Source organism: Lepisosteus platostomus, chromosome 9, assembly GCF_059453375.1.
Source record: "Lepisosteus platostomus isolate fLepPlt1 chromosome 9, fLepPlt1.hap1, whole genome shotgun sequence".
Taxonomy (NCBI): domain Eukaryota; kingdom Metazoa; phylum Chordata; class Actinopteri; order Semionotiformes; family Lepisosteidae; genus Lepisosteus; species Lepisosteus platostomus.
In genome coordinates, this window is record NC_142619.1 from 8,073,238 (window position 1) to 8,088,919 (window position 15,682).

The window sequence follows — 15,682 nt, forward strand, 5'->3', positions numbered from 1 at the left end:
CATAGCTGCAGCACCTGTGTGCAATGTCAGGCAGGTTTTAGAGTAAAGAGCGTGTCAAGGATACACTCTTTACTTGTGATTGCAAACAGAAAGTTATTACTATAAACCGAAAGGTATTAAAATCACAACCAATGGCAATTGTTGTATTTCATTTCCTCTAGAGTAGAGTAGTTTATTGCCATATGTTTATTGCCACATAGTGCCAAAACAACAAGATGGTGCCGTTCCATGGCGATGTCCTGCGTGAAGCTCTCTCTTCATTTCCTCTTACTATTCATCATGTTATGAAATAGTAGTTTGGATTGTTGTATTTGATGTGATCTCATCCATAAAATAAATGCTCCTGAGCAAATGGTACTTTTTTTTTTACACCATATTATTTCTTTTTTTTTCCCCAAACTATAATGGAGTAGGAAATTGCACCTTTGATTATAATTACCAAAACAATTAAAAGCTTAATACTTCTAAAAAAAGCATTAAATAGTGTAATTGAGTCAAGGAGTAGTAGAAGAAACAAAACTTTTCACTTTTGAATTGGCAAAAGGCAGGTGGGAAAGAGATGCTGTTTTGGTTGTTTGTCTTGGTAATCATTTCTTATACTTACATACAGTAGTACTTTAGTGGATAATCTATTTAAAGCACTTTACAGGTAATGGGGACTCCCCTTCACCAACACTAATGTTTAGCCCCTACATGGATGATGTGATAGTAGCCAAAGTGCATCAGTACGCTCACCACACATCAGCTAATGTCTAATGTCTTGCTCTTACTGGGCCCTGTGTCGTCTTATGGCAGATTGAGAACCTTCAGGAGCAGCTGAGGGACAAGGAGAAGCAGATGAGCAGCCTGAAGGAGAGGGTGAAATCCCTGCAGGCCGACACCTCCAACACTGACACTGCCCTCACCACGCTGGAGGAGGCCCTGGCTGAAAAGGTTGGTCATATCCTGGATCCATCCCATTCAAAACAAATTGGTGGAGACTTGTTCAGAACTTGAAGAGAAACCCAAGTATTCCATCACCCATCACCTATAGTAGGCATTTGCTGTATGAACACCAAGGAGTTCACCTTAACTCGGGCTAGCTCATATGCTAGCCTACAGTATACTGATATAGAGCAGCACATTTGACTATGATAACTAAATTAAAAAAACTAAGAAAAACACTCCTGCACATTTTTCCCCAATAATGTTTTTGTGAGTGTTACTGCTGTAAATGATTTTTTTTTCTATGCTGTCACTTTAGACCGTGAGAGCAGAGCAACAGGATTACCATATTGGAATTGGCTGGTCTCATACATTTCTCTGTAACAGGATAATAATGTAACATACGAAAGGCGGTAAGACAGCAGAGATTCCCATTCAGCCCAAGATTTCACCCAGGCACTTCTTAATGGAGCTCAGAATGTGGGTCCGACCACCTGAAAAAGGACGCCTATTCTAGACATGTACAGTTCCTTGTGTAAAGAAGCATTTCCCGTTCTCTATCCTAAGTAAATTACCCTTTTTTAACAGGGAAAATTCTAATTCAAATGCTACAGATGTTTGTTTTATACCCAAACGATTTGGAAAAGCTAATTGTGTTTCTTGGCTCGACTCTCGGCTGCGAACCGAATGCTGTGACCGCACGTGGGAGAAAGAGGAAGTGTAGACAGACTTCTCTGAGCCCTCCGCCTTTGAGCCGCTTGTCTTTCAACACATCATGGCTCAGTCCCGTACTGGAGATTCTGCACCGTATGCAGGAGAGGCACATCTTTCTCTTGACAGCACTGCGAGACTGCAGAGGTCACTGTGTAGCTGACTAATCTCCCACTACCCCCAGCACAACCCGGCCACTTGTGTGACATAATCCAAGCGCAAACTATGGTCATGGTGGCTTCTTGGCTCTTAGAGCCGCTCAGGAGAGCCCATGAATTTCCTTCTTTTGTTCCAGTTGGGACCCCGCTACTTGTCAGATTGTTCCTTTAGTTGTCCCTACAATGTAGATAGGATTTGAATCAAATGTCCTGTCAATCTTCTTTTGCTCTAGACTGAAGTTATGAAAGTTAGTTTAACCCTTCTCTACATAACTGTCCACTGGAATCGTTTTTGTTTCTTTTTAAAAACAAAACTCTTTCTAAAAGTATAATATACTTTTCTTAGTCTAAATGAGGTTTTACTGATGCATTTTATGAATAACTTCACTTGCTTTTAATAACACGCTTTTTGTACTAAAAATGTACAAATTCACAGCATGGGACTAGGACTGAGTTACTGCCTTCTTTGAAACCTACTTGACCAGTGACCATGTCATAGAAAGCTGCAATGAGGAGTATCCCACACCAACTTAAAAAAAAAAACTTTTTTGTGTTGAAGGTGTCTCTTTGGCTTCCATGTAGTTTATAGTTAAAAGTTACGTGCTACATAGATTTTGTATCATCCTTAGGCATAAAGAAGATCAGGTTTGAAGAAATATAATAAATGTATCTGTATGTGCTTACAGAGCCATTGAAAAGCTGTGTAAAGTGTAAAGACTGAAAAGAGAGGCAGAGGATAGAATAATATAATTAATTCTTCTTTACCTAGAACCACTTGTATCATACAACAAATAACCTCTCTGTAATTAACTGTGGACAATAATGTTTAAAGTTGATGGTAGTCCATGATGTCCTGCTAATAAAGATGCACAATTGGGGTGTGTTGCCTAATACATCAGTAAAGGTATCTGTATGTTATTTATGCTGGTTTTTCTGACCACACAATAGCTTTCCTCTACTTATTATAAAGGTTTTGAAGTGGAACATTCCCTGAAATTGAAGCAGTGGTTTAAAAATATGTGTCATAACATGATGTATTTGGTAACACTGCCTCTCCCGTTATACTGTGCTTCTAGGAGAATAGATTTGACTGCTATCTCACATATGGGACAGGTTCTAGTAGTGTCTATAATACAGTTTTTAAAAAAACCCATCTGTTTTGACATTGTAATCCAGAGATCACAGTCAGGTACCACCACCAGTATTGTCCACAGTGTCTGTTTTAGTTACAGTGGTCTATGGTAGTTACTGTAGAAGACAAAATTTAAGTGTGTTCAGAAAAACCAGCAACCAATAACTTTACTATGAAAATATCCTCAACTGATTATCAGGTAACACCCTTCTCCCCAGCTATATAGCTTTCTTAGTTAGAGGAGGACACTGGGCTGCCAGCACATATTAGTGCTGTGTTAATATTATAAAGGAGGAGAAAGGGATGTAAACACCTAGTTAATCTATGGGTTTCAATAGTAAGCATTTGCTATTTTAATGTTTCTCTTCATGTTATAGTAAAAAAATCTAAATAGTACCTTGTATGCAGTATACACTTCCTATAGACCCCTTCATGCCTTTAACCTTTCATATTTTTGTTGTGTCAGTGTTTTAGAGTTTCATGCATTTAAATGTTTTTGTCCCTCTTATCTACACACCATATTCCATACTTTTAAGGGGAAATATGTTATTGAGGAAAAAATTATATATTACAAATACAAAATTGAAACATCATAATTTAATAAGTCTCCACCACCCTGCCCCTTTAGCAGCAGTTACTGCTGTGAGTGTTTTGGGATAGATCTCTGTCAACTTTACACACCTAAATTTGGAAATATATGACCTTCTTTATAAAACCATTTAAATTCTTTCAAGTTCATTGGGGAGCCTTAATGGACATCAGTCTGAGTCTGCCTCAGTTTTGATTGTTTGATTAGGTCAGGGGCTTGGACAGGACATTTACCTTTTGGTTCCTTAGCCACTTTAGTGTATCTCTGGCTTTGCACTTTGCTTCATTTTCATTCTGAAAGTTGAACTTCTGTCCCAGTTTCAGCTTTCTTGCAGGGTTCAGCAGGTTTTCCTCAAGGACTTCTCTGCACTTGTGGTCCATTTGTTTTCCCTTCTGTCCTCACAAGTGCCCCAGTCTCTGCCGATAATAAATATCCTCATAAGCCGATGCTGCCACTACCATTCTTCACAGTCGGGATGGTGTACTTTGTGGTGGGTGCCAAAAGTAATGTTCTCCATTTAGGCAAGAAAGTTCCATTTTAGTTTTATCAGGCCACAAAACTTTTCGCCTTGTGTTTGCATTGTCACCCTTAATGCTCTCTTGCTGTTTTAATGGATTCCTTCTTGCCATCCTTCCATACCAGCCAGATTGCTGAAGTGCTTGTCTTGGCCTTTAGCTCTTGCTAATTGCTCATGGTAAGTTGCTAATTGCTCATGGTAGCCTCTCTGATCAGTCCCCTTCTTGCTTGGTCATTCAGTTTGGAGTCTGATCTAGATAAGATCTTGATGGCGTCACACACCTTCCACTTCTTATTTTTTGCCCTGAACACACTTTAAGGGATATTCAAGGCCTTTGTTTTTTTATACCCATTCCATGATCTTTTTCATAACTTTGACTTGGAGTCATTTTTAAATCTCCTTGGTGCTCATGGTCCCGTCTTTCCTTTGGCAGACAGCATCTACTGAACTGCTGATTTTTCTTGAGATCATGTGAATCACTAAAGTTTCCCACTGGTGGTGGCCAGTTAACTTGATATGTGATTTCGATGGCAATTAATTACACCTCATCTAATTTAGAAGGTGGGCAGTTATCCAATCAAGCTAGGCAAGAATTTATTTTTAAGTCATTTTTAAAAACAAATTCTAGAATATTATTTATGTGGAAGTTATGGACTAGAATATATAGAAATGTAAATGAAAAATTTTAATTCTAGGCTATAAGGCAATAAAAGGTGAAAATTCTGATGGGGCTGTAGATATTCTATAGGTACTATATAAAGGCAGTGTTAAGAATTCCTGATATTTAAAAGAGAAGCTGAGTTTTACTGTGGATTGTCAAACTTTGCAAACTTATCACACAGCTTTCACTTCCCACTTTCACAAGTCCGTGCCTTGCCGGTTGTCAGGTAGGGATTTTACAGTGGCATATCTCCCCTGGCTGTCCCTGTGCTGAGTCGTGCCCCCGGTGCCCACACTACTTGGCACAACACACAGACTTAACCAATGTCTAGTAGACTCAGCCACCCAGTGTCATTGTTGCTTTGTCAGCCATTGGAATTCACTGACTCGAGCACAGAGAGCACCTGGCTGATTTCCCATTGTCTGTTCCTCCTTCTCCACACACAGCAGCCCTGGGCCTCGTGAGCATCATTGGCACGATATAAAAAGCCTTTATTTCTAGAGCACAGCACATTTCAAGGCAAAAGTTGGAATTTTACAGAATGCTTTTTTTTTTGCTTTTGAAATGATAGGGGCCTTCTTTACAAATTATAAATACCCTTTTCTCAGTGCTAGAGATTGGTAATGTCCTTTCAAGCGCAGCGGCGTTAATAACAAATTGAAAGAAAAAGGTGCTCATAAAAAATAGCTAAATGCTTTGCTGATTTGCAATAGCAGCAGACAGAGATATGATTTTGATTAATGAGCCACAACATAAAAAGCTGGGAGGAGTAGTAATACTTTTAAGTCAGATAAGACAAAGGAACATTTACTCAGTGTCAGTGTATACCAATATCCATCTAGTCTGCTTTGTTATTGTTTAGTTTTTCAAACTGTAGAAGGAAAAGAAAGGGGCTGTTGAAAATGGCGCGTGACCCATTTTGGTGCTGCAGACAGCCCTCCCAGTTGGTAACAGAAGAATGCATTGTGTTGTCAGCCGGCTCGATGAGGAATTCCACAAACATTACCACGCGCTTGACCTCCTCTCAAATGGCAGTGGCAGGGGTCGCTCCCCTCTGTCACTTTTAATAAATGCTGCGTTGCTGTATTAAGGCTCCGTGTGAAATGTGGGGAATGCCTCAGTTGCCGCCAGCACGGTTATTGTTCAGGGTCACGCATGTGAAAGGGGTGTACCCTGTTCCCCAGGTTTTTGTTGTACATCATTTGGCTGGGGGTGTGCAGGGCATGTGGCGGTGAAGGGGGACGATAGCGTTGGTTAGAATCTTCCACCTCCGGCCTCCCCTGACACTAATACAAACCCAATCCTGGGACGCTGTCAGGTGCGTTGGCAGGGAGACCAGCCCAACCTGTGGTGCCAGCGTCTTCTCGATCTTCAGATTGGCATGACGAAGTCATGGAAACAACGACGCGAGTACACGCACTTTAAACCAGATCATAATAAGATCAGATTCAAAACCTCAATCTATGCAGTGCTTGTTTAAAAAATACAGCAGAACATTAAAAACTACACACAGTTTAGGCAGGTGTCATATTTTTCACCTGCAGTTATTTTTCTTTTAAAATCCTTTCACATCTTCATGGTCTTCTTCTACTTGTTGTTGTAGAACCTCTTCCAAAAGACGCACTTCCATTACGTATTTCCTTTTTTATTGAACATGGTGCAAACAGCAGAGTACTATGTGAACGAATGACTGACATGAGAGTCAGTGGCAAAGTGCAAATGGGACTGTTTGCATGCAAGCCTGCGAAAGTCTGGATGTTTTTCGAGCGCAGCCAATCCTAGTATTGCTTGGTCAGTAGCACCTTGCCATCAGTTTACAGTTGAGCAGGTGTGAAATAATCAATAGTGTAGCTTCCAGTCGGCAAACCGGTGTTCGATAGCACACCTCAAGAGTTCCTCAAGAGTCTCCCCTATGGTAGTTTTTAAAGACTTCATGCTATAGGACCTCATGTGTTACCGAGTTTCATCCAGATAGGATACAGCTTGGATTGTTTCACATCAAGACATCACCTGCAACTCTGTTAAAGTACCTGCATGGCATTGAAAGTATTAAATATACTTTCATCACTAACCATCTGCATTCCACTCCTAATACTCACATCTTATACCACTGTAGGACTGTGTTTTTCCTTTTAACAGTTTTATTTGCCAGTGTAGGGGCATTTGATGCTCATGCTGCCAGAGACTCTTTTAAACTTTTAAACTCATTCTAAATTTTTAATATAGTGTGTGCTTTAGTGTGTGTAGTTTGTGCCAAGTCAAGATGCCCCCAGACAGGCTCATATCATATCCGTTTTAATTTAAACGTTAAAAATGGAGTTGAATTACTTTAGGCAGTGAGTATAAGTACTAATCTTTGGCTTTTCATATAACTTTTTGTATACTAATAAGTTCCAAAAGAACCATATCAGTTAGGTACTTTCAATTCCCAGACTATGTAAACCATAGCAGAAATGTAAATAAAATCTTGAGATTAATTATCAACTCCAATATTGTGCTCTTACATCATTGTAAAAGAGTTGTACTTTTGAAATTACAAGACGACAAACTGCGAAATGGGCTAGCTGCTTTCTTTCAAACTTTAATTTCATTTTATTGTAATCTATACCTTCACCTTGGGATTATGCTGTCATGAATATGAGCCTTTTTCAATTAATTTAATTGACTTTCCTTAATGCAGCACCTATTGATGCAGTGCAAGTTCATTGCTGGCTGCAGTAAAAGTTACTGTACTTCACTCCAGGTTGGGCTTTCCACCTTTAGCAGCTAGAAGGAAATTGACTTTGTCAGCTCTCTGCTCAAAGTGTATAAAATGACCTCTACCATCTTACTTAATACAATTTTATACATAAGGCCGTCTCTGTCTGCTAGCTGAAGACACATTTTATGAAATTTAAAATACTAAAGTTCATATTAAAACTGGCAGGGAGACATATTCATGCATAGTGCTGTCTGGAGAGAATCTGCAACCCAGTCTAGCTGACTAGTGCCAGCAGCCCTGCACTTCAAGGGAGCTGACCTTTTCTGTTGTTTCTCTGCTGATGCAGTGTCAGATTTTTGGAGTGTCTGTACGGTGTTTCTTCTGACTGCTCGTCATTAACTCTTACATTTTAAAAGGCACTTAAAAATACACTGGATTGAGTATTTAAGGCCTGGGCATTTTTTTTGGTCAAATACGAAGACTTCAGGCATCGTGCAAAGTCACTCATCATCACATTTTCTTTTAGATGTTAGTAATAGCAATAAAGCTGTTTAAAGCTTTGCCTGCCTCTGCCCATTGTCCTTATTCACAAGGTTTTCTGAATTATTTGATTAAACTGATAGCATAATCAACCTTTAGGGAAGGCTCTGCCTGCTAAGGAAGTCATTGATACCCATCTACCTATCCCTCTGTGTATTTTTAACTACTAGCCTGGCTATGGCCTTGGACTTTCTGTGCTGTGTACTGTAAAGTTAGGTGAAGGGGAGTCCAGGTGGCAGTGTTTGAAGTGCGTGAACTGCGGGGCCTGTTCAGATGGAGGCTGTGCTGACCAGCTGGGCCATGTTTTCCTTTTTCAGGAGCGCATCATCGAGCGCCTGAAGGAGCAGCGAGACCGAGACGAGCGCGAGAGGACGGAGGAGCTGGAAAGCAACAGGAAGGAGCTGAAGGAGCTGAAGGAGAAGCTCAGCTTGCTGCAGGGAGACCTGTCGGACAGGGAGGTGGGTACTGACCATGCCTCAAGCTGAAGGGATTCAGGGTATGACCTCTGTTTTCACACTAAAAGCAGCTTGTTTCTGTTTCTGCAGGTACAGTTACCTCTCTTCTAGTGAACTGTTTTAGGTTTTATGAAGGGTTACACCAAGAACAGATTTTGATAAACCAAAACTATTATACCAAAACTGCAAAAACTCTTGGTTGGTGTTTCACATTTCGGTGATGTTCAAGGAGTAGTTTACCAACAGAGCTACTTTATATGCTTGTGCAGGGATGCTGAAGTCATGCTACCCAGAGTTAAAAATGGAAGTGTTACAGTGTAGCTGACTAGCAGTCATAAATGTCTAGTTTAGTTCCCAAACATACTTATTATTTGAATTGGAAATACTAGTTTCTCTCCTATCTTCATTCCTTTTCTCCCATTCTCTGTTATATAGTGCATAGGATATACATTATTCTGCTGCAGTCTGACTGTTAAATGCTAAATAATATACCCTTCCTTAATATTAAAAAGGCCACAAATAATGTAAAAGTTTATTTTTCCCCTCTTGCCATGGCATTAGGATTATTGATGCAGACTTTATTTTGTATTTATAATAAATAATTAAAAAATTGTAAATACATTTTAAACAGCTCTTTTCATATCTGAATGGTTCCTTTGCCTACATGCTTCTAGATTTGTTATTAGTTTTATTATTTTAAGGCCTGAGGCCTTAATAGTACCATCAAGTTTCTGTGGGAGACTCATTTGAAAACTAGAATGTCAGGTAAAAAAAAAAACCTTAATCTGCACTAGAAGAAAAATAACCCTTCTCTTTTTTCATGTCGATTTTTCAGACAATATTCATGTATAAAGAAAATTTAAACTAGAATTGTTGCAATTTTAGCGGACTTGCTTCATTAACCTTATCACCAGAAGATTGTTTTTTTATGTAAGGAGGGTAAAGACTGTGTTCCCCGAGGAATTTAAAAGTGGAGTTTCCCTTACTGTAGCCAGATACACATGAAAAGGAATATTCTACCGTGCTTCTTCTTGAAACTTGCAGAAGTCATCTGTCTATAAGTAGCAGACAGTGATGATGTATGCAGCTTCCATTAAAAAAATCAGTCACAGTCACTCTGTGCTGGAGCCCATGTCCTGACAGAAAGATTGATTCTCTGATCCCAGTATTGAGACAGCCCCTCTAATGAAGAATCTATCCTTCTTCCTGCCCCTTGAACCTAGCTTCACTGCTGAGCCTTTGCCTTTGTATATTGTGCATTGCTACAGTAGCTGATTTCCTGCCAACATATTCTGCGGTTAGCCTCATTTATATTTTGATATCCCCACCACCTACCCATATGGTATGTTTTCACTACATACATTTAATATTGACAAGAAGTCTTGTTGTCATGTGAGAATTTAAACATGAAACCCATAGAGGAGTGGAACAGAAAATCTGGATATAAAGGTCTTGTATCTTGACTTCCTCAGACCTGTGTGGTTTCACCCTCTCAAGATTTTTTGTCACATTTTGCAGATCCTGCCTTAATCTGAGTAAGATCTCTGGGTCCTTAAATGCTTTTATAAAAAAGTGAAAAATAATTACATCAGCAAATATAGGTAGGTTGAATTAAAAAAAATCTTATATTTTACTTTGGACAAAGTTACAAAGGCTTCTTTTATATTCTAAGATGGTCTAAATTGAGAGATTTTATTTGCTTCAGAAATATAACGGTAATATTTTGAGTCCATTCTCCAAGATGAGGTATTATTTTTTCATCCATACCTCTGACACAGTGGTCAGTTTTTTTCTTATTAAGCAATAATTTGCAAAAATATACAGTATTTACAAATTCCTCATTGTATTTAGTAGTTGATGGCTTGAGAGTTACTTTTGGTTTTTCTTTATACTAAAATGTACAGTGCTCTTAACGTAAAGTAGGAGGCTGGGATGTTATTTTTTGTTTGCTTGGTAAAGCAGAGGACATTAACGATATTAAAAAAAGACCCTTTTGTTGCCTAGAGTTGGGCCTATAATTGAAAAGGCTATGGTCATGTATTCACTGAAACACTGAAAAAAAATGGACCCAGATTTGAAGTGCTTTCTCTTCAATGTGGTCATGTGGTAACATACAGTACATGTAGACTTGAATACTAAAACTGTGTTATCCTTCTTACTGCTTTAGGAAATTTCCCCTCTTCTGTTTAAAGTTAGCACAGTGCTTTCTGTTTCACACTGAATATATCCCAATCATTTTAATACCACTTTTACCATCTCTGCCTCTATAACCTGTTTTTTTATTTAAAACTAGCCATGTTAACAGCAAGACCTAAGGCAATATTCTTATTGCTGCTTCTTATTCTTGTTAAGTAAGTTATTTTAAGAAATGTCTTCTTTACCAGTATTTGTCAATTAAATCTTACCATCTTTGGATTTTTTGCCTAATTTAGAAGCATAAATAAAACAGAACGATTCTGGAATTTGGATAATGAGTTTTAATTCTTTTTTGCTCATACTGTTGGTTCCTTTAGTTTTATGTAAATGTTGAGAATTTTTGAAGTACCAGCAGATTGAATTGTCAAACATTCTATGGGGTCTGTAGCATTTTATAAATTCACATAATAGTTAAATATTTGCAGATTTGCACTATTTTGGTTGAGCTAGCAGTGCACTTTTATTTTTAATGTTACGTTTAGCAACTAAGCAGCTTCTGGTTGTGGTTAAACACTTTTTCTCGAAGAAATATCTTGCATTATCGGTCATCCGTGCTAAGAGCAGCTTTGCAGTCTGGCTAGTAAAGAAGCAAAAAAAGGGAGCAGTGTCTGCTTACGGTGTTTTAAGGAGGAAAAAAAAAAGCCTGTGCTTTTTTAGGTAGTGTTTTATTTTCTGTTTTTGTGGTTTTGCTGTCCGATGCTTGCATTCCTCTCTGCTGTCTGGTCTCCTGTGCGGACTGAAGAGAGCTCCCAGCCAGACAGCCTATGTGTGCCATGAAGCACCAGCCAATGGCAGCCAATAGGACGCCTAACTACACCACTTTCCAGTCAGGTTGAAAGCAAATTTAGATCCGTGAGAAAGTATCACAGTTTCCCTGAAATCCATGTTTAGGGACTTGACGTTTTCCAGAAATCATTCAAAAATGAGACTACAGGCTCTGTTTTGAGTTGAGGTTTTTGTGTACATTGTGTAGGTACCATTTATAGAGTGTTTTATTTTCAGCTCAGTATATTCTTTCAACTGTACTATAAAATTGTTAGACATCTACATTTATTCTGCCATTTTGGGAGACAAAGATTACACTCTTCCCTGTAATTTTTTATGAAGCTTGTTTTTATTTAATGTAGCATTTGCTGTGCTCTATTAAATAGGTCTGCAAAAAATTATAATTAATTATAAGGCAGCATAGTGATGTAGTGGTTAGCATTACTGTTTTTCAGTGCTGGGGCCCTGGGTTTACGTCCTGAGGTGCTATCTATGCGAAGTTTGTACTGTATGTTCTCCTCGTATTCATGTGGGTTTCCTTCACGTGCTTCACCTTCCTCTTACAATCCATAGACGTGCTGGTAGGTTAATTAGCTTCTTCAAAAATAAAACAAAAAACAAAGAAGAATTCTGCTCATATTCTCAGGCTATTGTATCATTCCAAGGCAGAACAGTCTCCCGTTATTGCACATCTGACAGATTGTAGTCATGCAGTGTTTGCATGGATGCGTTTTGCTTTTGTCAGAGGCACCATTTGTAGACTGACATTGCTCTTAGGCCAAATGGTAGCATCAGCTATATTTTTATGCAAACACCAGTTGTAGTGCACAGAGATACACCATTTACTACTGACCAAACACTCTTTATCAGAGAAACTGCTTTGGGTGTCTTTATGCATTCTTGATTTATAAATGAGGGGTAAAAACACTGCTGAAATTCCTCGGTGAGTCAATGTCAGCCTAAAGAACAGAAGCAGTGCTTGCAAACTCGTAAGGACTGGTGCCCTGTGGGCAGGCATCACTGGCGATTTTGAGTATTCTCCCCATTAAGCGTGTTCTAGAAAGGAAAGAAACTTTGCCTCACACAGGTGCTTTATGAATCATATTTCTACGCTTATGACCAAACACTTTTCATGATTATGATAATTGTTGTTTTTGTAGGACCTGTTAAGAGCCTCCTTCTACCTTCTAACCTGATTGCAGTTAACCTACTGAGCCAAATACCTCAGCTATCATTTTCTTAGCATACTCAATGGTCCCAGTTTTATGGCAAAATGCTGTTACCATTTAGTTGGGTAGTCATTTCATACTTGGTGTTTCATACTCTCCTGCTCTTGGTGCAAGAAGCATTTACATTATCTTTCACTTCCTGTTGTTCTTTACATCATTATAAGTTTTCCCATGAAAATTGTGCATACAAAACCACATAATATCTTATGTATGTGGACATGAGTATATAATACTGTTGGGCAACACATCTGTTTGGTATGCATATCAGGAGTTGTTTAAGTGTATGATCCCAACCTAAAACTAACAGGAGGTTTAATGTGGTTTAGAAAGGTATAAATCAGATAAATAGATACGCAGGATATGCAAACATGTCAGTAAGAAGCAGCTCTGTACTTAATCCTTTGGTGTTGGTGATGGGGTTTCTTGTCTCAGGGAATTAAGGGTGAAAGCTCTGAGTCACAGTCAGACCGCAGTCAGTTCTATAACTACTTTGAAAACATTCTGAGATGGCATTATACCCCCTGTGATTGTGGGGTCCATAGAAGTCAATCTATTTTATACATGGGTCTCAACAGATGCAGGCACACAGCCATAAGGTAAAAACAGTGCCTTTATTTACATATTGTACACTGCATTAACCTCTCAAAATAGTTATTTTCTAATTCTTTCTTTACCTATTCAACAGTCCCTCTGGCCTCTAGATAGATAACCTATCTATAGAACCTCCATCTTGTCTCCTCCTGCCAACCTTTTACACCCTATAGCAAGGTGTTCTCATTAAGAACATATTAGCTCTTGTTGTTCACACAGTCCATCTTATGTTTTAGCATTTTAGATTACTATATGATTAAAAGCAGAATATTCCATTTATGCCTGTTATGCGTGTTAAGTGAAAATTCACAAAATGGGGCAGAAAATGGTTACAAATGTCTAAAGCTGATAAGAAAAAGGTTCTGACTGTTCCATTTCAGCATCCTGCATACAGTATACATTTTTTCCAACTTGTAATAATAATAATTGTAATAATAATAATAATAATAATAATAATAATAATAATAATAATAATAGCGCTTTTCAGGACACTCCACTCAAAGCGCTTTACAGGTAATGGGGCCTCCCCTCCACCACCACCAATGTGCAGCATCCACCTGGATGATGCGACGGCAGCCATAGTGCGCCAGAACGCTCACCACACATCAGCTATTAGTGGGGAGGAGAGCAGAGTTATGTAGCCAATTCATAGAGGGGGGTTATTAGGAGGCCATGATTGGTAAGGGCCAAAGGGAAATTTGGCCAGGACGCCGGGGTTACACCCCTACTCTTTTCGAGAAACGCCCTGGGATTTTTAATGACCACAGAGAGTCAGGACCTCGGTTTTACGTCTCATCCGAAGGACGGCGCCTGTTTACCGTATAGTGTCCCCATCACTATACTGGGGCATTAGGACCCACATGGACCGCAGGGTGAGCGCCCCCTGCTGGCCTCACTAACACCTCTTCCAGCAGCAACCATAGTTTTTCCCAGGAGGTCTCTCATCCAGGTACTGACCAGGCTCACACCCGCTTAGCTTCAGTGGGTTGCCAGTTGTGAGTTGCAGGGTGATATGGCTGCTGGCAGCAACAGTTGGCAGCGGTGGGATGATCATTGTAATGATATGTATTGTTTGTAGTTGTTCAGGATTTGTTCCAAATGTGTAAACAGTTTTTTATGATATTCACGTTACAGCCAGATAACATCTGCAGTTTCTCTTTCTGTAACAATTCCACATTTGTAACGAGTCCGGTCGTTTTATTTTTCTGTCTCTTCAACCCTCACAGACATCTCTGCTGGATCTGAAGGAGCATGCCTCCTCCCTGGCCTCCTCTGGCCTCAAGAAGGACTCCAAGCTGAAGAGCATGGAGATCGCGCTGGAGCAGAAGAAGGAGGAGTGCCTCAAACTAGAAAACCAGCTCAAGAAGGTAACAGTGGCCTGTAAAACATATCTGTTGAAAAGCTCATGAGACAACTATTTTCCACTGAACAGGAAATTTCACAGCATGGAGGTGAAATCCATGTGAGGTCTCTTGTTGTGTTGTAAGACTTGGCATTTATGTTCCCTTTCCTGCTGCCCTGTTCGTATAAGGGTTTGCCACTGTAGAAAATCCAGTTGAGGGGAGGAGTGAGCTTGAGTGTGCTCACACCGTTGTGGACGCAGCAGCCCCACACCTCACACCCTCGGGGACAGTGAGGGGAAGTTGTTTGAGACAACACCTAGTACTTTTCCTACTCACTGCTCACTTCTGACAGAATTAATTAGAGCCCGAGTTCAGAGTAGTAGAGGAGAACATGGTGTCAGTTGGTATTAGCACACCTTTCTACATTAATTTCGACGACAGGAGGGCACTGAGAGGGAACACTGAGTTAACAGGGTTCAGTTGCAGTTACACAAACCTAACAATTACAGTGTTTTATTGTACATCATGTTTTTTCTTACAGGAATGTGAGAAGACTTGAAGGTTTTGCCATGCACAGGTGCTTAACTAGAATTAGCTGCTGTACTTTCATACCAGTCAGTTTCAGTGATGTATCTGGGGCAGAGTGCCTAGTGGATAATAGAGTTCGGTTTTGAGCTGCTTGAATATACCTGCGCTTTTACAGCGCTAAGTGCACAATTAATCAAATCAAATAGTACATCCTGCAGCTGCTGTTTTCCACTGCTCTGAGCCCCTAGCTTTCTAACTTAGAAGGTTCAGAACAAAAGGTCAGATGTTAGTTCAGCTGAAATTTTATTTGAATCAGAGTTAGAGAAATAGGCAGGATGCACATGTATTCAAGTCATTTGGAAACCATTTTAAAATATAATTTTTTGCGTAGCCATTTTAACTTTAACTTGAACAACAATAGTTAAAGTATTATTTATAGAAGTATTGTTTTACATTGCTGCAGTGAATATATTGAATATATGTTCTTTAAAAACAGTAGGACTCGTGAGCTTTATGAAACAGTCTTTTAAAGGGCAAGGACTGTTGTATTGGGGTTTGCATAACATTTGCCAACCTTTGTCCATTCTATTATATACTGTACAGCATAAAGAATTGCCTACTGTGAAGGTTGTTTCTTTTTTA

General features: G+C 39.3%; 1 protein-coding gene across 13 annotated transcripts in view; it reads left to right on the top strand.

Annotated features, from left to right (window-relative positions):
* The window catches only part of LOC148654505 (ELKS/Rab6-interacting/CAST family member 1), a 341,414-nt gene that overhangs the window by 119,612 nt on the left and 206,120 nt on the right, over positions 1-15,682 (top strand). For all 13 annotated transcript variants that reach the window (XM_088646780.1, XM_088646779.1, XM_088646777.1 and 10 more), the window contains 3 exons: positions 796-933; positions 8,251-8,391; positions 14,396-14,536. In XM_088646780.1, the coding sequence (XP_088502906.1) occupies positions 796-933; positions 8,251-8,391; positions 14,396-14,536 (420 nt within the window). The remainder of the gene's footprint in view (positions 1-795; positions 934-8,250; positions 8,392-14,395; positions 14,537-15,682) is intronic.